At 48.1% G+C, this 26,858-nt stretch overlaps 1 protein-coding gene across 7 annotated transcripts in view; it reads left to right on the top strand.

Moving 5' to 3' along the window:
• The window catches only part of LOC132592470 (papilin-like), a 36,194-nt gene extending 10,710 nt beyond the window's left edge, over positions 1-25,484 (top strand). Inside the window, exons 8-18 of one of the 7 annotated variants that reach the window (XM_060277416.1) lie at positions 428-595; positions 1,430-1,597; positions 3,511-3,678; positions 5,625-5,792; positions 6,502-6,669; positions 8,305-8,472; positions 11,043-11,210; positions 11,815-11,982; positions 12,856-12,987; positions 14,548-14,688; positions 22,769-23,184. In XM_060277416.1, coding sequence (XP_060133399.1) covers positions 428-595; positions 1,430-1,597; positions 3,511-3,678; positions 5,625-5,792; positions 6,502-6,669; positions 8,305-8,472; positions 11,043-11,210; positions 11,815-11,982; positions 12,856-12,987; positions 14,548-14,688; positions 22,769-22,773 — 1,622 coding nt within the window. In that variant the 3' untranslated portion in view covers positions 22,774-23,184. Of the gene's footprint in view, positions 1-427; positions 596-1,429; positions 1,598-3,510; positions 3,679-5,624; positions 5,793-6,501; positions 6,670-8,304; positions 8,473-11,042; positions 11,211-11,814; positions 11,983-12,855; positions 12,988-14,547; positions 15,248-15,517; positions 15,916-22,768 lie in introns of those variants that run through there. The other 6 variants (XM_060277414.1, XM_060277415.1, XM_060277418.1 and 3 more) reach the window with 6 other exon arrangements.
• Positions 25,485-26,858: the final 1,374 nt, after the last annotated feature.

Genomic DNA, 26,858 nt, shown 5'->3' with positions numbered 1-26,858 from the left:
ATTTTTAAATTAATTGTGATGAGAACGGTGCATCCTTGGGTGGGAGAGGTCGGGACCCCTTATTAGCAACCTTCAAATAGCCAAAACAACTGTGGATGCTGGACTTCAGAAAACCATTCTCCAGCCAGTGGTTTTAATTGAAATTCTTGCATTTCAGGGGGCTGGACTAGATGACCACAAGGTTCCATTCCAGCTCTATGATTCTATGATCTCAGGAGCCACCTGCCCCACTTTCTCCCCTCCTGGATCTCACAAGGCCTCTTCTCACAAGCTTGATACTCTTCCGCTCACTGAAATTCCGGGTGGTGACATTGCAGTTCAGCCGTGAAGTCTCCTCCCCAAACCCCCCACCCTCCCGCAGTTTCCCCACCCCACCTCACTCTCTTAAACTGCCCTCTTCTGATGCCTCTTTGATTTCTGGTGGCAGATATCTGCAGCCTCCCCAAGGACCCAGGTCGGTGCGAAAGCTACCAGCCCATGTTCTACTACTCACCGAGCAAGAGGACTTGTCAGGTGTTCATTTATGGCGGCTGCGAAGGAAACGGCAACCGCTTCTCCACTCGGGAGGAGTGTCTTTGGACCTGCAGGAACCCAGGTGAGAGGCAGAGGGAAGAAAAGGAGGGGGAGATGCAGCTAAATTGTAGAACTATGCATTGGGCGAAGAAGGACTTTCATTTCTCTGCCCTGACTCTTCCAACATTCGGCTTCATTGCATGTCCACAGGTCCATACGAAGTGGGCTGCAAGTGTACTTGGACACGGAAACCACAGGCTGCACACACACTCCCTTGTCACACAGGTTGAGGGCGAGGAAAGCCAAAAATTAATGCCCCCGCCCCTGAGCCTTCCTAGGGTGCTTGGCTTTGGGAAGGAGACACAGGCTCTGGCAGAGTCCCAGAGCCCTCCCTCTTCCTTCCCAAAGCTGCCAAAGCGCTATCTAGGCTTTGGGAAGGAGGAGGGGAGATGCCAGGACCCTGCCAGAGCCTTCCCAAAGCTCAGCACCTCACTTACCTGGCTTTGGTGCGAGGGGTGGGGGGCTGTCAAATGTTACCAAAGATCTCAAGCCGCACATTGGACCTTGTTCTACCATCACGTCGTTTCTTTTCTCTAAACTAAAAAGTCCCCAATACTGCAACTTTTCTTCCTAGAGGAGTTGCTACACCCCCTTGTCAATTTATCGCCTGAATCACCACCGCTTGAATAATATTTCATGGCTCTCTATGGCTCCATCAAGTGCCAGTTTTAGGAAACGCCTGGGTCTCTGTGTCCACAGAGGGGTATCCGGCTTGCAGTCAGAACTGTAAGCTTTGTAACATTTCGGCTGGAGATGGCAGGGATAAAACCCCAGGACCTTCTGCACATGAAGCACGTGTCCTGCCTCCTCAGTATGGTCCCTCCTATCTTCTCCCCTCTTCTCTCCTGTTCCCCAGATATCTGCAAGCTCCCAAAGGACAGCGGCAGCTGCAATAGCCACAAGCTCAGCTACTACTACAACTACGCCAACAAAACCTGCGAGCGCTTCACCTACCACGGCTGCGACGGCAACGAGAACCGGTTCCGGACGCTGGAGCAATGCCGGAGCACCTGCCTGTACCCTGGTGAGACCCCGAGGGAGAACTCAGGAGCCCCCGGCAAAGCTTGGCTGTGCCGAAGGGGAGCTTTGCTGCGTGGCGTTAAGGAGAGGGACTCATCAAACTGTAGAGCTGGGAGGGAGGGCCTCCCATGCGATCTGAAGCACTGTCTCCTTGCCATACGAACCTGCCCAGCCTCTGGGGAGACCATTCTCAGCACCCTCACAGGCAGAATTGGTGGGGGTGTGGCAGAGAGCCTTCTCAGTGGTGTTTGGTCCCAGGCAACTTTGGAACTCCCTGCCTCAAGAAGCTAGGCTGGCTCCCCCGCCCCCTGCTGTCCTTGTTCCTACAGGCTTTCGGGAACTGACTGTCTTTAAGGAAAGGGCTGGTGCTGTGATGCTTTTATTGCAATTATCTGCATGTTCTAATAGATCATGGCTAGATAATTCTAATTCATGTTGATTTGCTTTTTAATGATTCCCGTCTATGTTTTTTTTAGCAATTTCTATTTCATCTGTCGGCTGCCTTGAGTCCCCATCTGGGGAAAGGTGGGATACAAATAGATATAATGATGGCGATGATCCTAGAATTGAATCATAGAATTGGCAGAGTGGGAAGGGATCCCAAGGGTCATCTAGTAGCCCAGTCAAGGAATTATTGCTAAAGGATCACTGACTGAATGACACACACACACACACCACAACCTATAGATTCATAGAATCATAGAGTTGGAAGAGACCACAAGGGCCATCCAGTCCAACCCCCTGCCAAGCAGGAAACACCATCAAAGCATTCTTGACATATGCCTGTCAAGCCTCTGCTTAAAGACCTCCAAAGAAGGAGACTCCACCACACTCCTTGGCAGCAAATTCCACTGCCGAACAGCTCTTACTGTCAGGAAGTTCTTCCTAATGTTTAGGTGGAATTTTCTTTCTTGTAGTTTGAATCCGTTGCTCCGTGTCGGCTTCTCTGGAGCAGCAGAAAACAATCTTTCTCCCTCCTCCATATGACATCCTTTCATATATTTGAACAAGGCTATCATATCACCCCTTAACCTTCTCTTCTCCAGGCTAAACATACCCAGCTCCCTAAGCCGTTCCTCATAAGGCATCGTTTCCAGGCCTTTGACCATTTTGGTTGCCCTCCTCTGGACACGTTCCAGCTTGTCAGTATCCTTCTTGAACTGTGGGGCCCAGAACTGGACACAGTACTCCAGGTGAGGTCTGACCAGAGCAGAATACAGTGGTACTATTACTTCCCTAGATCTAGATGCTATACTCCTATTGATGCAGCCCAGAATTGCATTGGCTTTTTTAGCTGCTGCATCACACTGCTGACTCATGTCAAGTTTGTGGTCTACCAAGACTCCTAGATCCTTTTCACATGTACTGCTCTCAAGCCAGGTGTCACCCATCCTGTATTTGTGCCTTTCATTTTTTTTTGCCCAAGTGTAGTACCTTACATTTCTCCTTGTTAAAATTCATCTTGTTTGCTTTGGCCCAGTTGTCTAATCTATTAAGGTCATGTTGAAGTGTGATCCTGTCCTCTGGGGTATTAGTCACCCCTCCCAATTTGGTGTCGTCTGCAAACTTGCTCAGGATGCCCTCAAGCCCATCATCCAAGTCATTGATAAAAATGTTGAATAAGACTGGGCCCAAGACAGAACCCTGTGGCACCCCACTAGTCACTACTCTCCAGGATGAAAGGTCTCTGCTGAAAGATCTCCAATGACTCCTTGGGTCCCTTCCAACTCTACAATTCTAAGATGCAATTCTAGGGAGAGACCATGCAATAAACTTGCAGGTTCCTGTTGATCCATTGATCATCGACTAGGCCCAACTGAGGCAGCTCTTTTAAGAGGGGTGGGCATAATCCACACTTTCACAGTTCCCCCCCGGTGCCCTTGTTCTGACGAGTCTTTGTTTCTTCTGCGGCGGCAGAGATCTGCAAGCTCCCGGCAGACCCCGGTCCTTGTGATGCCTACTTCCCCATGTTCTACTATAACCACCGCAGTCAATCCTGCCTTCCTTTCACTTACGGAGGCTGCAGGGGAAACCTCAACAGGTTCGAGACTCTGGAGGGATGCAAGCAGCACTGCCGGAACCCGGGTAAGGCGGGACTCCTACCAATGCTGCCGTCATCATCATCGTACAGTAGTGCCTCGCAAGACGAATTTAATTCGTTCCATGAGTCAATTCATTTTGCAAAAAAATTATCTTGTGAATCGTGGTTTCCCATAGGAATGCATTGAAATTTATTTTTTTGCCCATAGGAACGCATTAATTAAATTTCAGTGCATTCAGATGGGAAACCGCAATTCGCAAGATGAATTTTTCGCAAAACACATTCGTCTTGCGAAAAATTTGTCTCGCAGGGCATTTGTCTTGCGAGGTACCACTGTACTTGCCAAAGAAAAAGTGCCCACCAATGCAGCAAAAAAAAAAGGCACACCATATTACAACAAACAAATCAGGAGGAGACGGATATTGACAGCTGCTAGAAATGATGTCTCTGCTCTCCCTCCATGGTTAGAGGATCCCAGTTCCAGGAGACCATAGGAGGGGAGAGTCGCTCTTGTGCTCGGATCCTGCTTGCTGGTTTCCCATAATGGGCATCTGGCTGGCCACTGGGAGAACAGGAGGCTGGATGAGATGGGCCATTGGCCTCATCCAGCAGGCTTTTCTTACACTACATCCTTGGTATTCATAAAGTGCAACAATGCATACCACCAGCAGCATGGCAATATCACCAAAGGAGCCCTTACCATTATATTCCAATTGCCTACTCCTTCACAGAAGAAGTACAGGTGGAACTCCCTCCCACAGGAGGCAGTGATGGGCACCAACATAAAGGCAAAGGTCAAGGGACCCCTGACCATTAGGTCCAGTTGTGACCGACTCTGGGGTTGCGGCGCTCATCTCGCGTTATTGGCCGAGGGAGCCGGTGTACAGCTTCCAGATCATGTGGCCGCTATGACTAAGCCGCTTCTGGCAAACCAGAGCAGCACACAGAAACGCCATTTACCTTCCCGCTTGGAATGGTACCTATTTATCTACTTGCACTTTGACGTGCTTTCGAACTGCTAGGTTGGCAAAAGCTGGGACTGAACAACGGGAGCTCACCCCGTCGCGGGGATTTGAATCACCAACCTTCTGCTCGCCAAGCCCTAGGCTCTGTGGTTTAACCCACAGCGCCACCTGCGTCCCAGGTCATAGGTGGCGTTAAAAGAGGATGGGACAAATTTGTGGAAGAGGAGAGGGCTACGGATAGAGATTAGCCACAGTGGCTCTGCTCGGCCTGCAGAGCTGGAGGCAGCAATGCACCTGAAAGCCAGTTCCTGGAAACCACAGGAGGAGAGAGTTGCTCTTGTGCTCGGATCCCGCTTGCGGGTTTCCCATAATGAGCATCTGGTTGGCCACTGGGAGAGCAGGATGCTGGACTAGAAGGGCCCCCTTTGGCCTGATCCAGCAGGCTCGCATTATGTTATAATAATAATAATAATAATAATAATAATAATAATAATAATAATAATAATTTATTTATACCCCGCCCTCCCCAGTCAAAACCCGGGCTCAGGTCGGCTGACACCAACAGAATTACAATAAAACATAAAAACAATTAATTAAAATACAGATTAAAATACAGTATTAAAATTTAAAGTGCAGCCTCATTTCAAGTAGTCCATAAATCCAAGCCATGAGGGAGGAAAACACAGGGGTCAGGCTGAGTCCAACCCAAAGGCCAGGCGGAACAGCTCTGTCTTGCAGGCCCTGCGGGAAGATGACAAATCCCGCAGGGCCCTGGTCTCCTGGGAAAGAGCGTTCCACCAGGTTGGGGCCAGTACTGACAAGGCCCTGGCTCTAGTGGAGGCCAATCTAGCCATCTTATGGCTCGGGATCTCCAGAATATTGTTGTTTATGGACCTTAAGGTCCTCCGCGGGGCATACCAGGAGAGGCGGTCCCGTAGGTACGAGGGTCCCAAGCCGCATATGAAGGGAAGGTGGAGACTTTGGGTCCCGACTGAACTGCTGACTCCTCTCGTCTCTGCTGGCAGATATCTGCGTGCTGCCCCAGGATTCGGGTCCATGTCTCGATTACTCCCGCATGTACTACTACTCTCCGTCGAAGGAGACCTGCTTGCCCTTTCCCTATGGAGGCTGCCAGGGCAACGCCAACCGGTTTGCTACCATGGAGGAATGCCTGGACACCTGCGGGAGCAAAGGTGGGCAGACTTGGGGGTCGTGTCCCTACATTCTAGCCCTGTACCTTCTAATGGGGCAACTTCTGTCTTACTGGGTTGAGTTTTACTGGTGCAACGCTGTTCGCTTTTAAATGAATACCCCAAGAGCAATAGGCAAACGCTCGAAATAAACAGATGTCACAGTGGTGCAAATACTTGCCGGTGCTTTAGGGTTTTTCTTGGCGTAATACATTCCTAATTGCATTCACACCCTTCCCTTTTTCTCCAAGGAACTCAAGTTTCTCCCCCTTCCTCATTCAATGCCCACAACAACCCTGTGAGGCAGGGCGGGCTGAGAGGCAGTGACTGGCCCAAGGTCACCCAGTGAGCTTCATGGCTGAGTGGGGATTTGAGCGCTGGTGTCTCCCAGGTCCTAGTCTAACCACTCTAACCACTGTGCCACACTCTCTCTCTCTTGCTGTTAATACTCCCTGTGGTTTGATGGCTCCTTTAACTTAATTGGGGTCAACCGAAAAGCCCTTCTCTTTCCAAGTGGTATAGAAATGCCAGCTTGCCAAGTTTGTTGAGTCAATGGGGGATCAGAGATTCTGGCTCCAGAGTGTGCCACACATCCCAGGCACGCTCACTTCTGCAATGTGCAGGATTTGGCTTTTGGCACCGGTTCATTTCCATGGGGATGCTTGAGAGACCCTCTGTTTTGTACCCCCCCCCCTCTGTTCTGTGCCCACAGATCTCTGCCACCTCCCTGTGGATTCTGGCCCCTGCTTGGCCCTCTTCCCCAAATACTATTACAACCCACAAAACAAGACTTGCGAGATTTTTTATTACGGAGGCTGCGGAGGGAACGACAACCAGTTTGAGACCCAGATGGAATGCATTTGGAGGTGCCGCAATCCAGGTCAGACCAAGGAAGGGGAGCAGAGGAGATGGGCGGGGTATAAATTTATTATTATTATTATTATTATTATTATTATTATTATTATTGACAAAAGGAGGAGCATTGTGCAGCGGACAGGTGGTCATTGGTCAGGGGCTCTTTAGCTGTGAGTCCTACATTGCAGGGGTGGTTGGACTAGATGACCCTTGGAGGTCCCTTCCAACTCTACAGTTCTGAGATCCTATGACATCTGTTGGTGATACAAGCTGCATCAATGTACAGACAACCTCCTGGGGCAGCCCTGGAAATCGGCAGTCCTTGCCAAGAATTCACACCCCACTTAGCATTTCACAAAAGGAAATATTTTGGTTTCCTGCTTTAAATGAGCTTGTGGTAGACCACCTTATCATGACTGCTATTATTTCTGCTTTTGTTGCTTTTATTTTAATTTCTTAAGTCCATCTCACTATAAGGGCTCAGGTCTTGGGTTACAGCAAGAGGAGGTTACAGTACTAAAATCGGTTAAAATTATTTAAAAACAGAAGAATAGAGTAGGGTTGGTGGCGGCACCGGTGTGAGTATTAGCATCCTAGGAACACAGGAAGAGGCTTTCTGGATCAGGCCAGGGGCTCATCTAGTCCAGCATCCTATTCTCAGACTGGGCAACCAGATGCAGATTATAGCCATTGCGGCTAGTAGCTTTTGACAGTCCTCTCTTCCTCCATGATTTGGCCCAATCCTGATTTAAAGACAGCCAATTTGGTGGCCATCACTGGCCCCCCCCCCAGAAGCGATTTCCAAAGTTCAACTCTGTGCTCTCTGCCCCCAGGCCCAAGTGACTTCTCTCTCTCTCTCTCTCTCTCTCTCTCTCTCTCTCTCTCTCTCTCTCTCTCTCTCTCTATATATATATATATATATATATATATATATAATTTTTTCTTAAATTTCTGTTTTACATTTTAGAATATTCCCTTAAACAACCTTAAAATATCAATAGCTTCCCTTCCTCTCTTTCCATGGTTCATTTTGCACAACATAAATACCTGCATATTGTATATAAACTAAGCCATTCAGTATTCCATTATTAAATCCATCAAAACTTATTTACACTGCTGAATTTATCTTTATGCTGCCCACGTTTTCAAATAAACACAATATTCCTCCACATATTCAATAAACATTTTCCAATCTTCTTCATGCATATGAAATTTGCTACCAAGTGGAATTTGCTACCAAGGAGTGTGGTGGAGTCTCCTACTTTGGAGGTCTTTAAGCAGAGGCTTGACAGGCATATGTCAAGAATGCTTTGATGGTGTTTCCTGCTCGGCAGGGGGTTGGACTGGATGGCCCTTGTGGTCTCTTCCAACTCTACGATTCTATGATTCTATATTCCAACAGTTTAAGTTCTTCTTTAGTCGGGACTTTGCTCAATTTCCATTTGGGGGCTAACAAAACACGGGCCGCAGTAGTGGCATACATAAATAACCTTTTCCAACACCTGGGAATTTCAGTCTGAATCATCCCCAACAAAAAGGACTCTGTTTTTTGGGGTGAAGTACTTTTAAACATTTTTTTTCAGTTCATTATGAATTATTTCCCAGTACTCTTCCCCAAGCAACTTCAACCCTCCTGCCTGTCCCCCTCACATCCTTCCAGATATCTGCAAGCTGCCCAAGGAGACAGGCCCCTGCAAGGCAGCCATGCCCAGGTACTATTACAACCCCACCACTAAAACGTGCGAAGTGTTCATTTACGGAGGCTGCGAGGGCAACGAGAACCGGTTTGAATCTCTCTCGGAATGTGAGCATGCCTGCAAGAAGCCAGGTAATAATAATGATTTTATGATTTACATGCCGCCCATCTGACAGGTAGGCAAAAGAGTCTCTTCACGCGAGCTTCTTGCCCTGGGTTCATTATCAGATATTGTCCCCTGAAATAACCTGCTTGCACTCTGACCGGGCAAAAGCCAAAGCCAAGGAACAGTGGCAGAGCATCGGCCCCAGGGGAAGTCCCTGCCGGCATCTCCAGGTAAGACTGGAAGAGGTGCCTGCCTGTAAGCCTCAAGAAACCAGGAAAAAACAATAAAAAGAACATAAAACACAATAAACTTCCCAGCACTTCCATATCAGTTCCCTATTTACAAATAAACTCCACTATGCTTCTCCCTTACAAATTTAACTTATTCCCTATCTTATTTTCTTAGATTTTTTTCCTTTTTCTTTCTTTTTTGTATTATAAGTTTGTTTAATTTTGTAAATTTTTGTATAACTTGGATTTTTTGGGTGTATTTTGTGATATGTTGATTTATGTTGATTTTATGTTTAATAATAAATAAAGATATTTTTAAACTTTAAAAAAAGAAAAAAGAAACCTTGCTGCCAGTCAGTGTAGACAATACTGAAGCAGATGGGCCAATGGCATGGCAGCTTCCTCTGTTCCTAGAGCGAAGGGGTCACTTTGCTCACTAAACCCATATTTAGATTTACTTATTTTATTAGCGGTTGCGATTGCTCTCTTGTTCCATTTGTGGTTTCTATTGTTATTACAGTTTAAAACTGTTTATTTTTATTTTATTTAACACTTTTCTTTATTTGAAGATTGTACAAAAATACAAAAAGCAACGAACATACATACCAAAAACTGACAAACAAAAAGAAAAAGAAAACATCTATAGCAGGCATGTCCAACAGATAGATTGTGATCTACCGGTAGATCACTGGACATCTGCGGTAGATCTCTGGTAGATCACTGGCTCCCCCCCCCCAAAGAACCTGATCAACTGTGGCTCCCATAAAAAAAGCTCAACATTTTACCCCTTCCCTGAAAAAACTCAACAACTTTGACCCGAACCCCCCCCCCAAAATGGGTCTTCCTCCTTCAAAAAAAAAACTCAACTTTGACCTGACCCCCCCCCAAAAGGGGGTAGATCACTGCCAGTTTTTAACTCTGTGAGTAGATCACAGTCTTTTGGGAGTTGGCCACCCCTGATCTATAGTATACATAAATGAAAACCAATACCATTCTCCATTCTCTATAGGGCAGTGATGGCGAACCTATGACACGCGTGTCAGACGTGACACGCAGAGCCCTCACTGTTGGCACACGCCCCATCGGCCCATTCACTATGACATTTTTGTTGTTGTTGTTGTTGTTGTTGTTGTTGTTGTTTTTCCCCCATTTGTTCTCCCGCTCCTCCTCACGCTAGCTGTTAGGATCCTTTTTGTTGTTGTTGTTGCTGCTGGTAGCCAGAAATTGGTTTTTTAACCCGTTCTGTGCTGGTTTTTTGGCGCTTTGGCAGACTATGCGTGTTAGTTCTAGCGAAGGTATTATTTGTCATTTATTTCTGTTCTCTTCCCCCCCCCAAAAAAAGCGCAGCAGCTTTGGGGCATCCCCCCCCCCAAAAAAAGCAAAGCAACTTTTGGACCCCCCCCCCAAAAAAACCTCCAAAACTTTGGTCAGCAGCTCCCCCAAAAAGCTCAAAAACTCTGGGCACTTTGTGATAAATAAGGGTTTTTTGGTTTGGTTTGGTTAAATAATTGGTTTTTTTCGGTTTATTAAATACAGTTATATATTACAATTATACATTTTTGTTATTTAAACTATAAATATCGCAAAATTATGGGTTTTTTCTCGAAGTGACACACCACCTGAGTTATGTTTGGTTTTTTGGCAAATTTTGACACCCCAAGCTCAAAAGGTTGCCCATCAATGCTATAGGGGAAGCTGAAGGCTAAGGCTATTCTTGGGGGGGGGAGGGATTCCTATAAGACAAAGGCAAACTGTGGAGCAGCAGCTGCCCCTCAAAGGCTTCCCCCACACACACACATTGGGGCCTTGGCTAATCTTCCCACCTTGTGCTCAAAGGTGACCCACCCACCTCCCAGGCCAAGAACGAATGTTCGGCTGAGCAGATCCTAGGATACAAGAATACATATATTTATATTTATTTGTATACCACTATTACAAAAGTTCAAGCCATGCTCAAGGCAGTTTGCAACATGAAAAAAAATACATAATGACAACATAAGAAAAGTAGTTCTGAAGAACAAATAAAGCATTTAAAAAATACGCAAGCAAAGTGAACAATTTCCACATAAATCACAACAAGGTCTCAAATTAAGATATGGGGGGGGGGACAATAGCAGCAACCCCCCCAACCCTGCAACAAAACTCGCCAAATAAAACCTCAACCCGAGAGTCTGTTCAGCAGCCTCAGCTTTTGCAGCTGGAGTCAGTCCAGGCCCTGCCCTCCCAGGTCAGGTAGAAAAGGCCTCCAAGGGAGGAAGCAGGTCTCCCAAGACTCCCAGCCAGGAGGGTCTTGAGGTGCCTTTTTTCCTGCCCACAAGTCCCAGGTCCACTTCTCTCTCCCATCTCTCTTTGTTCTGTGACTCCAGATATCTGCCGGCTGCCCAGCAATCCCGGAAAGGGGGACCACTCGATCCACCTGTTTTACTACAGCCACCTCGGAGCAGGCTGCTACCCGTTCACCTACAAAGGCCACGAGGGCAACCCCAACAGGTTTGCGACGCTGGTGGAATGCGAGGAGATCTGCAGAGACCCAGGTAAGGGCTTGGGCTCCCTCTCTTTCTCTGCAGGACACGGGGGAAAGGGTGTCCAAACCCCTGGAGGCAAAGAGAAGAGGCTCCATGGAAAGAAAAGTCGGGGTACAGTGACCAGGAAACTAGGGGGGGCAGACCCTGTGGGGACGCGCTCTCTCTTGCCATCCCCGGTGGCCTCCTATTTTTTCCTCCAACCTCTACCTCAAATCAGAAATGCCATACAGGACACTAGTTTTTGTGGGCCTCCAGTGAAACTGAATGTTGGGAGATTCGGGACAGAGAAAAGAAAGTCCTTCGTCACACAGCTCAGAGTTCGACTGTGGAACTCCCTCCCACTGGAGGCAGGGGTGGCCACGCAGGTGGATGGTTTTAAAAGAGGATTGGACAAAGTCACGGTGAAGAGGGCTGGGGCACCAAATGGGCCTGATCCAGCAGGCTGTTCTTAAGTTCTTATGCAGTGGGCAGGGGCAAAACTTGGCTTTATTTCATCCCAGAACTTGCAGACTCATTTGTTCATATCCAACAGTTAACCCCCCACCCCGACCCCACCCCCTTCATTCTTCCTAGCAGCTCAAAACACAGACACCCTTCTGTTCTCTGGCTGCAGATATCTGCCAACTTCCCCAGAAGGCGGGTTCCTGTAAAAACTACACCAAAAGGTTCTACTTCAATTCCACCAACAGAGAGTGCACCCCTTTCGACTACGGCAACTGCAGGGGGAACCTGAATAACTTTCCCACCAAAGAGGAATGCCAGCTGGCCTGCAAGGGCCCAGGTGGGTCACCGGGCAGAGGCAGGGAGGGCGACGGAGGGCCACTAGCCGTCATGGCTGTGCTCTTTCTCCACAGCGGATCGCAGGCGCCTGAGATGTATCTTTCAGGACCCACCCTATTTTTTGCCACTATGTTTTCTTTTAGTAGTTGAAAGCTTTAATGTGCCATTTTAAAATGTCGCAACCCAGCCTGGGACCTTCAGTGGGTGGCAATAAATTAAAATGTGATCGTCATCTGGGAACCAGACAGAGGGCCTTCTCGGTGGTGGCACCTGCCCTGTGGAATGCCCTTCCATCAGATGTCAAGGAAATAAGCAGCTATCCTAATTTTAAAAGACATTTGAAGGCAGCCCTGTTTAGGGAAGCTTTTAATATTTAATGCTGTATTGTTTTAATATTCAATTGGGAGCCGCCCAGAGTGGCTGGGGAGACTCAGACAGATGGGTGGGGTATAAATAATATATTATTATTATTATTATTATTATTATTATTATTATTATTATTAATTTGGTTCCACGCATTTGGTGAGGATGCAGTTGATCAAAAAGGCCTTTGGGTTGTCATTTTTTGAGAACATAGGAGAATACTTTGCAATGAGTCAGACCATTCATTCCTCTGGCTCATCTGCCCACGCTGACTCCCCCGGGTCTTAGACAGGGAGCCTCTCCTTGCCCTACTGGAGATTCCATTGGGATTTGAACCCAGGACACTTGGCATGCAAGAGAAGTGCTCTATCACTGAGCTATGGCCTTTCCCATGTGCTGGAATTATTACTCAATCTGAGGATTGGCTTTGTGCCTTTGAAATACCATTTTTGAGGGGTGTCTCGTCCTCCACGACCCAAGACGTCACAGACACCTGGCTGGTCTCTTGCAGAGAAGCCTGGCTTCTGTCCCCCTCCGGACCCTGCCGATTGCCTGGTGACCTGCCAGAAGGACTGTGACTGCCCAGGGGTCAAGAAGTGTTGTGGCAACCAGTGCGGTCAAGTGTGCAAGGAGCCCGTGAAAGGTGAGAGGCTGTGGGGTGAGGTTGGTGCTGCAGGCAAGCCCATGGAGGAGGAGGTAACTCAGCCAGCTCCACGGCCCCCACAAAGGTTGTGTGTGTGTGTTAGGGAAATGTCAGGGCTTGAGTCCGAAACTTAGGCTGCCTGGGTTAGACCCAAGAGACTGTTGTCAAGCAAGGAGCATCTTGATCAGAGGACTGCAATGTGTTCTGACTTCCACCAAGAGCTAAAACTCACTCCTCTAAGCATACACTGTGACATAGCAACAGTAGGAATTTTCAAGGCTGCAAAAAGGGGTGGGGGGGGGGGTTGTGCTTTCCCCTCCCTGCCCTGCTCTTTCCTTTTGAGACAAGCTTGGAGGAGCTTCCTTGATCGCCTCAAGGGTGCCTGTTGCTATCCGTTTGTGCAGACCTTCCATTCCACCCAGCCTAGAGTTGCACACTTACCATCCTTGGGCTTCTTAATTGCTTTAAGACTTCGTTTCCCCACCACACAAGTGTCGGAGAGAAGGGGAAGGAGAGGGAGGGAAAGGCCATCTCTGGGGGTGGGGGTCACTTCAGTTAAAGAACTCCCTGGTGCTTTTCAACCTCTGGGGTGACTTTGGGGGGGGGAGAAGGGGGAAAGCTGAGCAGAACCTCTTGACAGAAGAGCATGTCAATAGGCAGCACAGAGTTAATCTATGGAACTCCCTCCCCCATGAGGCCGTGATGGGCACCAACCTGGATGGCTTTGAAAGAGGACTGGGCCAATTCATGGAGGAGGAGAGGCGACCGAAGGCTGCTAGCCACAATAACTATGCTCTACCCTCCACAGTTGGAGGCACCAATGCTTCTGAAATTCCCAGTTGCTAAGAACCACAGCAGGAGAAACTTGCCCTTGTGCTCAGATCCTGCTTGTGGGTTTCCAAGAAGATGCATCTGGTTGGCCACTGTATGAAAAGGATGCTGGGCTAGTTGCTGATCCAGCAAATGTTCTCCTTCTGTTCTTATATATCCTCCTGGACTGTTGTTGTTGTGTCTGTGTATCCATGTCCTTCCACGGAGAGCCACGAGCCAAGTACAAGCCTTGGGTCGCTTTCCTGGGCTCCCAGGAAGAGTCCCGGTGGGCTCCTGTACATGAAGAGCGGGCAAAGAGGATCAAGAACAGGTGCCTCCTTAATGTGACTTTCAAGCTTCTCTGACACAGTTGGCCTTTGTTCGTGGGAATGCTGTTTGGTTGGCCTCTGGGTATCTGTAGCAGGAAGGTGAAAAATGGGTGGGTGGGTGCTTCTCTGGAGCAAGGGGCTGGCCTCGCTCCAGGCACCCGCCTGAAATGGCCCCAGCAGCACCCCTCCCAAATCCTTCTTAGAGCTGAGGAGAAGACTCTGTCCTTTCTGCTGCCGCCACCACCTTGCAGAGTCAGCGTTCCCAGGACTGGGCTAAGGTGGAAGAGGAGCAGAGTGGGAGCCAAGATCCAGTCCTGGTGCTGAATGCTGGGGTTGACCTGGCATGCTGGCTCCAGGCCCTGGGGTGGGCCCTCTCCTTTCCTAAAGATCCTGATCACACTGGGCTTGTCTTCCCTTGCAGCCAAGTCTGGAAAGTGCCCACCTGTTCCTCCTGGTTCCGCTTGCGTGGTTCCCAAGATCCTCTGCCAGCATGATCCGCTGGCCCAGAGAAGTGCTGCAGCGATGGATGTGGCCTCTTATGCACAAAGCCCATTCTTTAGAGGTGAGGCAGCTGGCTGTGTTCCTCCAAGCCACTCCTTGCTGCCCCCCCCCATCATCCACACCCTGCCAGCCTCTGGGGGCATCAAGCTGACTCTGCCTCCCTCTAGACCAGGCATCCCCAAACTGCGGCCCTCCAGGTGTTTTAGCCTACAACTCCCATGATCCCTAGCTAACAGGACCAGTGGACAGGGATGATGGGAATTGTAGTCCAAAACATCTGGAGGGCTGGAGTTTGGGGGTGCCTGCTCTTCTGCAGGGGGAGTTGCCGCCGCCAGGTGTGCCCCCACCCCCCACTGCCTTTGTGGGAATCCTTGCAAAAGAGGCCATGCAGCAAAGGAAATCTGGGTATGTTTAGCCTGGAGAAGAGAAGGTTAAGGGGTGATATGATAGCCATGTTCAAATATATGAAAGGATGTCATATGGAGGAGGGAGAAAGGTTGTTTTCTGCTGCTCCAGAGAAGCGGACACGGATTCAAACTTCAAGAAAGAAGATTCCACCTAAACATTAGGAAGAACTTCCTGACAGTAAGAGCTGTTCGGCAGTGGAATTTGCTACCAAGGAGTGTGGTGGAGTCTCCTTCTTTGGGGGTCTTTAAGCAGAGGCTTGACAGGCATATGTCAAGAATGCTTTGATGGTGTTTCCTGCTTGGACTGGATGGCCCTTGTGGTCTCTTCCGATTCTTATGATTCTATGATTCTAAATCTGGGTGCAACATTTCAATGTGACAAATTAGTGTGATTGCTGCGTTGCAGAAGGTTGGGCCAGAGGCCTCTTTAGGGTCCCTTCCCATTCCATGGTTCCGTGAAACGACTGCACACCCCCTTTGCAGGAATTGGGAAAGAAGTTTGCACTGGAAGAAGATGCCACAATCCCACGGGTTAAAATAGCCTTTATTCAAACCTAACCTCCAAGAGACATTGGAAATCCACACAAAAAGAGAAGTTCATCAGATGAGCAAGAACCCCCAAGCTCCATTCACACGCACTTATTCATCACTGCAGCATTGAGGGGTGAGATGCATGTACGAAAGACCCACCCCAGAGGGAGGTCTGCTCCTACCTGAAGCTTAGCCACGGATTCAGCTACAAGTTGCCAAGCACAGGAAAATGGAGGCCCATCAGGTCAAAGGATGCTTCCTTCCTCATGAGCCAACAGAATCATAGAGGTGGGAGGGGGTCTTGGAGGACTTGGGGCTTTGCAAAGGCTGCTCACAGCAACCCCAGGCAAATAAACTATTGAAGTGTAGCAGAGAATTTAGCAGGCAGCGCAATAGTGTGGTGGTGTAATCCAGGACTCAGGAAACAGAACTTGATGAACAGTAGCTTTTATTATAAGCTGCTTTGTACAAGTTACTATATACACAGACTCTCAGAACTCTCCTCACAAACTCCTTCTCTAAACAGCTCCATTTTACCTCAGCATAGAACTGCTAGTGCCAAGCTGCCTATAGGGGGACATTAAACCAATCAGCAGCCTGTCACCATGCTTCTCTGTCTCCCTATAGGGGGAGTTTAAACCAATCAGCAGCCTGTCAACATACTTCCCTGTCTCCAGGCAAAAACTCCCTTGTTTAACTTAGCTTCTGGCTAACTCACTAATTGTCTACTTTAAAGCTGCAGTTTATCACAAAAACTTCAACACCCCCTCACAGCTTACAAAAGTGCAATTAGTCTTTGAGCATAGACAAAGTATTATCTCCAACTTTGATCTCCAAACCCATGCTCTGACAAAGCATATTCCAATTTACAAATGATAACGGCTTTGTCATGATGTCAGCAACATTTTCAGAACTTTGCACATATTCACACACAATGGTATTATTTTGTACATTGAACCTGACGTTTTGGTATTTCAAATGAATATGTTTACTTTTGCTTTTGAACTGTTCTGTCCCACTCAGAGTTATACATGCTTGATTGTCTACAAACACTTTAACAGGACAAACATTTTCAAAACCCAAATCCAGCAAAAACTGTTTATAAAACACAATCTCATTACACAACTCACTTAACGCAGCGTATTCGGCTTCTGTTGAAGACATACTGACCAAACTTTGCTTTCTGGATTTCCAGCCAACAAGCGACTTCCCAAACATGATGACAATACCAGTTACAGATTTCCTGTCAGGTAGATTTCCCCAGTCGCTATCTGTATAACACTGTAAAACCTCTTCCCCTGTTGAACTCATCCTTAGAGTGCTGTCAACAGTGTGTTTCAGATAACGCAAAACTCTTTTGACCGCTTTCCAAGCATTAATTGTTGGCTTTGCTACCTGCCTGCTCAGGATGCCTACAGCATAACTGATGTCAGGTCTTGACCATTGTGCTAGGTACATCAGACTACCTATAGCAGATTGATATAGTTCAGGACTTTCGAACTCTTGGCTTTGCTCTGTATTTAAATCTTTAACAAAACCTGTTTCCATTGGCGTTTTGGCTCCTTTGCAATCCTGCATGCCAAATTTTACCAACAACTGCTTGATTTTGTTACTTTGACAGAGCAAATAGCTTCCATCAACCGCCTGGCACATTTCGACTCCTAAATAATTTTTTACTGTGCCGAGGTTTTTAACCTTGAACCTCTTTGCTAACTGAGTATAGAACTCATTGACCAGTTTGTTACTCTTGGCCACATATAAGAGGTCATCCACAAAAATTAAACAGAACTCTATATTATTTCCAGACCCTCTTATATATAAACAATTGTCAGCCACACAATGTTTAAAACCAAGCTTAACCAGTGTGTCATCCAGACAACGGTTCCAGTTACGTGCAGACTGTTTTAAACCGTATAAAGCTTTGTGCAGCTTGTAAACATTCCCAGGCCTAGTCTCAAAACCTTGTGGCTCAGCTAAATACAGCTCCTCTGTGAGACCAGCATTTAAATAAGCTGTTTGAATGTCGAAATGACTGGCCACCAATTTATGCTTTGCAGCGATAGCAAGCAACAGCCTCATGCTTTCGCTTCTCGCTGTAGGAGCAAACACCTCATCAAAATCCACTCCAGGTCTTTGGGAAAAACCCTGTGCTACTAACCGTGCCTTATACTTGAAACCTCCAGTAGCTAAGGGCTTCAGTTTATAGACCCATCTACTGCCTACCACCTTGGCACCCTTGGGTAGAGGCATAGAAGTAAACACCTTGTGCTCTTGCAGAGAATTCATTTCTTCTTGCATTGCTTCTTTCCAGCACAAAACCTGTTCTTCTGGTAACTTAAACACCTCATTATAGCTTTGTGGCTCTACAGCTACATGGCAAACATGAGATACACCTGGTGAATAACGGTCTGATGGAACTCCTTTGTTTCTCCTCTCTGACCTTCTGGGAGTTAAATCACTTTTCTCTGCACTGTCATCCCCCTCAGACACTTGCTCCCTTTCAGAAGAAACACCTTTTGAAGTAGACGAAATCTGTCTGGCTTCAGAGTTTGGAAACATTTCAGGCTTTTCATCGTCCCCCTCAGAGCTGACAATTTCTGGCTGCTCTTTATTGCCAGAAAAACTCTTGGAACATTGCAACCAAACCTCTGTGTTTGCATGGATTTTCTCCCAACCAGAGTGCTCACAAAAATTTGCATTACGTGATACTATTATCCCGTTGTTACCAACTGCAAACCGCCACCCTTTTCCTTGATCTTGATAACCAACAAAAATAAGTTGTTGTGCCTTGGCATCCCCTTTTCTGCGTTGTGCCTTCGGCACATGTACCCAAGCTTGTACCCCAAACACACGCAAATGATCCACTTTGGGCTTCTTCCCAAACAACTTGAAATAGGGTGTAGTTCTTATTGAACTATGAAATAAGCGATTTTGAATATAACACGCATTCAGAATGGCTTCTCCCCAATAACCAAAAGATAAACCAGAATCTGCTAGCATAGATTGCATCATTTCTTGCAACGCTCTATTCTTCCTCTCAGCAATCCCGTTCTCTTCCGGAGAATGAGGATTAGTTTTTCTATGTCCAATTCCACGTCTTGCCAACCAAGACTGAAACGCATTAGACAAAAACTCCCCTCCGCGATCAGACTGAAGTTTCTGGACTTTGCAAGAGAACTGCCTTTCTACATAGGCAACCCAGCTTTTAAACTTAGAAAAAACTTCCCCCTTGTGCTTTAACATATAAACCCAGCAAAATCTGGTAGCATCGTCAATAATTGCCAGTGCATAGCAAGAATTACCCCTGCTAGGCTTGAAAGGACCGCATACATCGGCATGTACCAGCTGAAATGGCTTTTCACTTACTCTTTGGCTGCTAGGATACGGACCTCTGTGACACTTAACCTGCTTGCACACATTGCAGTCTAAAAACTTGTCACAACTTTGCAGCTCACAGCCATCACTCAGCTTTGGCATTTTAATTACACTTCGCCAATTAGAATGACCTAGGCGTCGGTGCCATAAATGTAAACAATGCTGGTGTAACGCCTTGTTTTTACAATTCTGCTGTAAAACACCACTAGCTAGGACAGAATCCTCAACTCTGTCATTGTCTTTTAGCACAAACACACCACCCTCTGGCAAAGCCCTTCCCAATGTCTTACCGTCTTTCTGTATCTCACAGCAATTGTCATTAAACTGCACACAAAAACCAGACTGCATTAGACATGATATAGACATTAGATTGCTTTGCAATGAAGGTACACACAGAACATTGTCCAACTGTGTGCGCAGACTTGGGACAAAGACAGATCCAGCAGACTTCACTTCAGACTTTCTCCCATCTGCAAGCACGACCTGCTTGCGTGGATTAGGCAACTTCTTGGAAAACAAAGCCTCTGATGTAACCAGATGCCTTGAACTGCCAGAATCGACCACCCACTCGATGCTTTTTTCATCTTCTGGACACTTGACCACTGCGGCGACGTACTGCACTGTCTGCTTTGACTTGCCGCGTTTCTTCTGCTGACGACTTCTCTGATCCTCAGAACCTGCCACTTCTGGACATGCTTTACGCAGATGTTTTGAAGATCCACATCTATAGCAGCGACGCACAGCAAATGCAGACTCCTCGCTGACAGCTTCTGAAGAACGCTGAGACACCAGACACTAGAAGTTTTCGACTGTCTGCACACCCGCTTCTGCCACTCCTCAAGCAACCTGCCAGTGACGTAGTCCAGTGTCAAATCCCGTTCTCGCATTGACTCCAGCGATAGAACAAGATTGTCCCAACTGTCAGGAAGTGAACTTAAAATAATGCAGACTTTCTCTTCCTCTGGTAAATTACAACCCCTCTCCAGAAGAGCCACAAACTTCATCTGCAGTTCGTGGAGATGGTCCTGCATTGACACTCCCGGCTGAAGCAGCGATTTGTATAGAGATTTACGTATAGACAGCTTTGAACCTGCCGTCTCCCGCACATGGAGATTCCGGAGAGCAACCCACACAGCTTTTGCAGAACTGCACTCACGCACATGGGGTAGCTGCATATCATCTATGGCCAACACAATAGTAGCTCTTGCCCTCTCATCCCGCTCCAAATGATCAGCATCAGGCTTTGAAGGAGGTTTAGACACAGCATTCCAAAGACCTTCTCTCTGCAGCGTAGCTTGAATCCTCTGGGACCACAACAAATAGTTATGATTGTTCAGACGCTCAAATGATAATGCAGCTGGATGCTGCATGTCTGTGTCTACTGTCTGTGTCCAGTCGTCCTCTAGACTTGGGTCTGCCACCAATCAGCTCTTGGCATCAATACCACGACACTCTACAACTGATCACCTCAGGCATGTCCTCACCATCTCCTTTGCTAAGAATCTGGGAGACTTCACAACCCCTGCGTCCACGACTTGACTGGCACACCACTAACCTGGAAACCACAGCCTGGGCACCATAACCTATTGAAGTGTAGCAGAGAATTTAGCAGGCAGCGCAATAGTGTGGTGGTGTAATCCAGGACTCAGGAAACAGAACTTGATGAACAGTAGCTTTTATTATAAGCTGCTTTGTACAAGTTACTATATACACAGACTCTCAGAACTCTCCTCACAAACTCCTTCTCTAAACAGCTCCATTTTACCTCAGCATAGAACTGCTAGTGCCAAGCTGCCTATAGGGGGACATTAAACCAATCAGCAGCCTGTCACCATGCTTCTCTGTCTCCCTATAGGGGGAGTTTAAACCAATCAGCAGCCTGTCAACATACTTCCCTGTCTCCAGGCAAAAACTCCCTTGTTTAACTTAGCTTCTGGCTAACTCACTAATTGTCTACTTTAAAGCTGCAGTTTATCACAAAAACTTCAACATAAACCGCATGGCATTCTCCACCAAGAATCCCAAGAACTGCAGTTTGTCAAGACTGCTGGGAACTGTAGCTCTCTTGCGGGAATGTTGACGGTGGCAGGAGACAATATCTTGTTTGTTAATATCCTTCCCAACTTGCGCTAGCAAGTTCCTTCACTTGTGCATTGCCCTTCTTACGCAGCAGAAAACAAGTTGCTGACTCTTCTGAGCCTTTTACTATTATACAATTCAATCTAGCTCAGATTGAATTGTGCGTTCCTGGTAAGGTCCCCTTTCGAATCCCTCCTAAAAGAATAATGACACCACAGTCTTATTCATCAGTAACAAAAAGTAGTTTTACTCATGATCAGGCAGAGCACGGTGTGATCCCTGAAGGCAGGCATTAGGCTTAAAGTTACAAACATGTGCAAACAGGTTTGCCCCATATGGGAGATGACCTGGGGAACTGCTGTGGCAGTCCAGGAAGTTTGCAGGACGAACAGGAAGGTCAAAAAGAGAAAGGTGGCAGCGTGACTTGGCCTTTGACCAGGTCTGGAAAGGTCACGCCCACCCACTAGTCACATGCAAGGAAGGATGCTCCAGGCCAGGAGGAACAGGAAGTTTCGACCGGCTGGACCAAACTTTCCCTTGCATGTCTGCTCTAGGAAAACAAGGAATGTTGTACTTGACTGCTCCCAGTGGATCACATCCCACAACTCTCGGAGGTAAATTACAGTTCCTGGGATTCTTTGGGAGAATCTGTGACGAACTGAAGTGCTACAAAAGTATTTTCGGTCTGTGGCGTGGATGAGACCACACTTTCATGTACAGTGGGGAAATCTGGGCAGCCAAGGAGGTTGTGTCCCCTTTGGTCAGCAGGTGGCAGCATTGAGCTATGTTTCAGGTGCTGCTCCAGACAGGGACCTTCCTAGCAGGTGGGAGGCAGCTTTTGCATGTAATGCTATGCAGACAGGCCACCCAGTGAACACACCTGTGTGCGCGCATGCACACGCCCACTGGGATATGCTCACTGCCCCCTCTCCTGACCCTCTGTACATAATACTAGAAGCCAGTGGGGTCAGCCAGCAAAGCTGGAGAGCAGCAGATTCAGGAAAGGGAACAGGAAGCACGTCTTCACATGTTGCATATAGTTAATATGCTACTACTAGGTGTAATGCATGGGACGCGGGTGGCGCTGTGGTCTAAACCACTGAGCCTAGGGCTTGCTGATCAGAAGGTCGGCAGTTTGAATCCCCACGACGGAGTGAGCTCCCGTTGCTCAGTCCCAGCTCCTGCCCACCTAGCAGTTCAAAAGCATGTCAAAGTGCAAGTAGATAAATAGGTACCGCTCCGGCGGGAAGGTAAATGGCATTTCCGTGCGCTGCTCTGGTTTGCCAGAAGCAGCTTAGTCATGCTGGCCACATGACCTGGAAGCTGTACGCCGGCTCCCTCGGCCAATAATGCGAGATGAGCGCCGCAACCCCAGAGTCGTCCATGACTGGACCTAATGGTCAGGGGTCCCTTTACTTTTACCAGGTGTAATGATGACCATCAAGTTGGGTGGATTTTAACGACAGTTAGACAAATTCATGGAAGATAAGGACAATTGAAGGCTACTCCAAGCTGTATTTCGGTGTTGTTGTTGTTGTTGTTTTTAAGAAATGGGTGGGGAGGAGAGAGCATCAGGGTCTTGTTTGCCACATCTTGCCTGTCCCCAAAAGCCTGTTCTGTGACAAGGATGCCACATCAGCTGGAAGAGCCTCGCTTGCAGAGTGCAAGATCTCCCGGTCTCTGGCCACTTCTGCCTGAGTCCACTAGAGGGCAGCAGTGCCACACACATACATCCCTTGGTTATTGCAGGTTGAGCTGCCCTTCGGATGCTTCTGTGCCTTCAACATCCTCACAACAGGAAGGAATTCCACCGGTGCAGCTTTACCTGGCATGGGGATTTGGTGCGGGGAATGTTGCACCGATTCAACTGGACGCCAGCCCAAATATCAGTCTTCCAATGCAGCCTTACTGAAGGGACAGGGCCTCTTCCATCCCTTTCTCCCCTGACCATCCGCCTAGACCCAGCTCCTTACAAACACAGGCCGTGGGTGTCTTCAGTTTTGGCCCCTCAGGCTTCGCCTAGAAATCTGGGGCCAGCATGGATGTTTGCAAGCCCAGGAGCAGCCCCCTAACCCATTCTCTCTCTCCCAAAAGAGGACATTTGGGGCAGAGGCAAAATTCCTTCGCTTCGCTTCTGGGTGACCTGACAAGCTGGGCTGGTGGAAATGGCCTTCCCTCCGCACCAAAGGCCATGGAGCACTCCTGCAAAACTTACCATGGGAAGCAGCTGCCTTATACAGAGTCAGACCTTTGGACTGTCTAGGTCTGCCAACACTGACTGGCAGCGACTTCCCAATGGGGACTGGACCCACGGCCCTCGCCTCTTTAGCAACTGGCTGCCTGGACTCTCTCCTGCCTCCTTCACCTCCAGCTGCAGGTGGTGTTTCTGGTGCCTGTCAAGACTCCGCGGCAGAGCCAGGGTCATCCCACCCGTCTCCAGGCGCTGCCAAGCTCAGCACAAAAGCCTCTGCCTCTTAAGTGGTGGGTCAAAATCAGTGCAGGCAGACCCACCCAGGTGCCACCTGCTGCAGGCTTGTGCCTTGCCCCTGTTACACTAAAGTAACGGGTGCTCTGCCTGCCTGGAGGGGGGAAGTGGACCGGCCAGCCCACTTGCTCCTTCTGTGCATCTATATTTATCTGTGATAGCTGGGCTCGCAGACACCAAGGAATGCCCTCCGGCTGTGCCAGCTGCATGAAATGTGAATCTGACTGTAGCAAGGCCTCTCCCAGCAGGAAGCCCACCCACCCACCCCTAGTGCAAGCCAGGCCCCTCACCGCAACACATGCACCCTGGGCAGTCGATGGCTTCCTCCGCGGATGCAGCCAGGAGGGCAGGAGAGGGACTGGGGTGAGTCTGCACAGGTGCCTCTCGGTGCATTTTGAGCAAGAGGAGGAAGGAAGCCATAGAATCATGGACTTGCAGAGTTGGAAGGGACCCAAAAAGGTTGTGTAATCTCAGGAGCCAACTTCTAGGGCAGGGTTCAGCAACCTTTTTCAGCAGGGAACTGGCCCACTGTCCTTCAGACCTTGGGGGGGGGGACTATATTTTGAAGGGAAAAAATGAACAGATTCCTGTTGCCCCACAAATAACCCAGCAATGCATTTTAAATAAAAGCACACATTCTACTCATGTAAAAACACGCTGATTCCCAGACTGTCCATGGGCCAGATTGAGAAGGCAATTGGGCCGGATCCGGCCCCCGGGCCTTAGTTTGCCTACCCATGTTCTAGGGCAGGGGTCAGCAAGATTTAACTTCCCTGGGCCGGTTCACTCTCACAGAGATCGCTCCATGGGCCGGATCGCATCTGCACAGATGTGATTTCCGGCATCTGCGCATGCGCAGACACAATTTCCAGCACCGCGGAAGTGAGTCCCTGCTCTGCGCTGTGCCAGTTTAGCACAGCACATGGGCACGCACCAAGCAGGCAGCTTGGTTCGGGGGTGGCTGGTGGGCCGTTTAAACGACCCCCATGGGCCACTTGTGGCCCATGGGCTGCAGGTTGCTGACCCCTGTTTTAGGGGCTGAGGTCCCTTTGGTGTTGGGTGGCGCCGGCATGCCCTTCGCCACTGGGTACCCCTGCTGCTTATTCCTAAAAAAATTCCCACGATTGCTAATGTCCAATTTGTCCCTAGGCTAAAACCCACACAATCACTGCAGTCTCGTTATTATTTTTCACCACTTTATTTTGGGTAATAAACAATTCATTTTTAAAAACAAACAAACAAAACATTAAGATTGATGTTTCGTCGCCTCTTTTCCTAGATCTTGCCCAATTGTTATTAGTAAGAATGTTCAGTGAGTGATTAGTTGTGGGCTGTTGTTTGTAAACGAAACATGTTTAATGCTATCAATTAGCTGGCTGCCAGTCAGCTACTGGGCTAAGTTAAAGGTGTTGGTTTTGCGGCATAAAGCCCAAGCATCTTGGGATATAGCCCTCGCCTCCTCTTCGAATTTGTCCAATCCTCTTCAAAAGCTTTCCCGCTTGGTGGCCACCACTGCCTCCTGTGGCAGGGAGTTCCATAGTTTAACGCTGCCCTGCATGAAGAAGGGCTTTCGTTTCTCTCTCTGGAATCTTCCAATGTTCGGCTTCATTGGGTGTCCTTTTTCAGGTGCTACTTAATCTCTGCACCACATTTCTAAGAACTCGGATCGCCTAGTGTGGCAGCACCGACACTTTGGAACTCCCTGCATCTTGATTATCAGGCAGGCATCTTCGCGGTATTCTTTTCAGCACCTGCTGAAGACATTTAGACAAGCCTACCCAGGTGTTCAGAAAGTTTGCACGAGTTGTATTTTGTTGCTGGTCCATTCTTTTGTGTTTTTAACTTTTCGTATGTTCTAAATTATAAATGTAAATTTACTACCGATGATTTTATTATTTGACCTTTTTTTTGTTTGAGGTTTTTTCTACAATCAAGTGGTGCATAAATTTCATGAAATAAATAAACAAATACTGTCTACAAGCTCCAATGTCGTCCTCCACTGATCAGGGACATTTTCACAGTTATCTCTAGGTTTGCATAATTTGTTTGGGTTTCCCTGGTCTTAAGATGTAATAATAATTATTATTTTATTATTTCTACCCTGGGTTTCCCCCGAAGGGGCATAGCAACCAAAGACCCTCTATTATTATTATTATTATTATTATTATTATACACAAACAAACAAACATTCAGCCATCCCTCTGGCTCCTAAGATTTCCACAGTCCTTGCCCACACACTTCTAAGAATACATTTTCCTTCCTGAGGACTGGAAGCCTGCTCCGCACTTAAGGCTGAGCAGCTTCTCCAGAATCTGGTCTCTCTCTGCCCAGAGTCACCTCCTGCCAAACCAGAGTGGGCACACGCAGCCCTGCCCGCGACTGCTCCCTCCAAGGGCTCTTGGCACTGCCCGGGCCCTGCAGGGCTGCCGGTTGCCGCTCTCAGCCCCTCCGACAAGGCAGGCAGGCAGCTGAAAATGGGCTTTTTATTACAGCCATACATCAAAGTGGCTGCCTGATGCGGGCGGACGGGCGCGATTTTTCTTCATGGTTTACAGACAAATGAGGGGAAGGAAAATGGATGCGAACTTTGCTCCATCGTGAGGTCAGCAAGCGCGTGAAGAGGGACCCGAGTGGTTATGGATTATCAGAGCATTAACGAGGCAAGGCTGGGAAGAAGCCAGGATTGCAGCGGAGGGCAAGCGCCAAGAAGAGATGCGCGGGTGGGTTTCACGAGCCCCTGCTGGAAAACACGGAGCTGTAGAGGGGAAAGGGACCCCCAAGGGTCATCTGGCCCAATCACAGCCGCAGAACCCCTGGCAGATGGCCACCCAACCTCTGAAGGACGGACAACCGCCTTCCATGGGACCATGATGGGCGTAGCCAGGATTTGTGTTGGGATCGGGGGGGGGGCAGGACACCCCCCAGGCTGTCATCACCCTCTGTCTGGTTCTGCCTAGCTAGCAGCTTCGGAATGAAATGCTTCAACAACAGTTGTTTTAATTTACTTTCCTTTGAGTGCTGAGAAAAACCTAGAATCATAGAATCATAGAATCATAGAGTTGGAAGAGACCACAAGGGCCATCCAGTCCAACCCCCTGCCAAGCAGGAAACACCATCAAAGCATTCCTGACAGATGGCTGTCAAGCCTCTGCTTAAAGACCTCCAAAGAAGGAGACTCCACCACACTCCTTGGCAGCAAATTCCACTGCCGAACAGCTCTTACTGTCAGGAAGTTCTTCCTAATGTTTAGGTGGAATTTTCTTTCTTGTAGTTTGAATCCGTTGCTCCGTGTCCGCTTCTCTGGAGCAGCAGAAAACAACCTTTCTCCCTCCTCTATATGACATCCTTTTATAT

This window comes from Zootoca vivipara, chromosome 7, assembly GCF_963506605.1.
Source record: "Zootoca vivipara chromosome 7, rZooViv1.1, whole genome shotgun sequence".
In the NCBI taxonomy this organism is placed as follows: Eukaryota; Metazoa; Chordata; class Lepidosauria; order Squamata; family Lacertidae; genus Zootoca; species Zootoca vivipara.
Note: the sequence above shows the minus strand (reverse complement) of the source record. Positions and strands in the feature narration are given on the sequence as shown.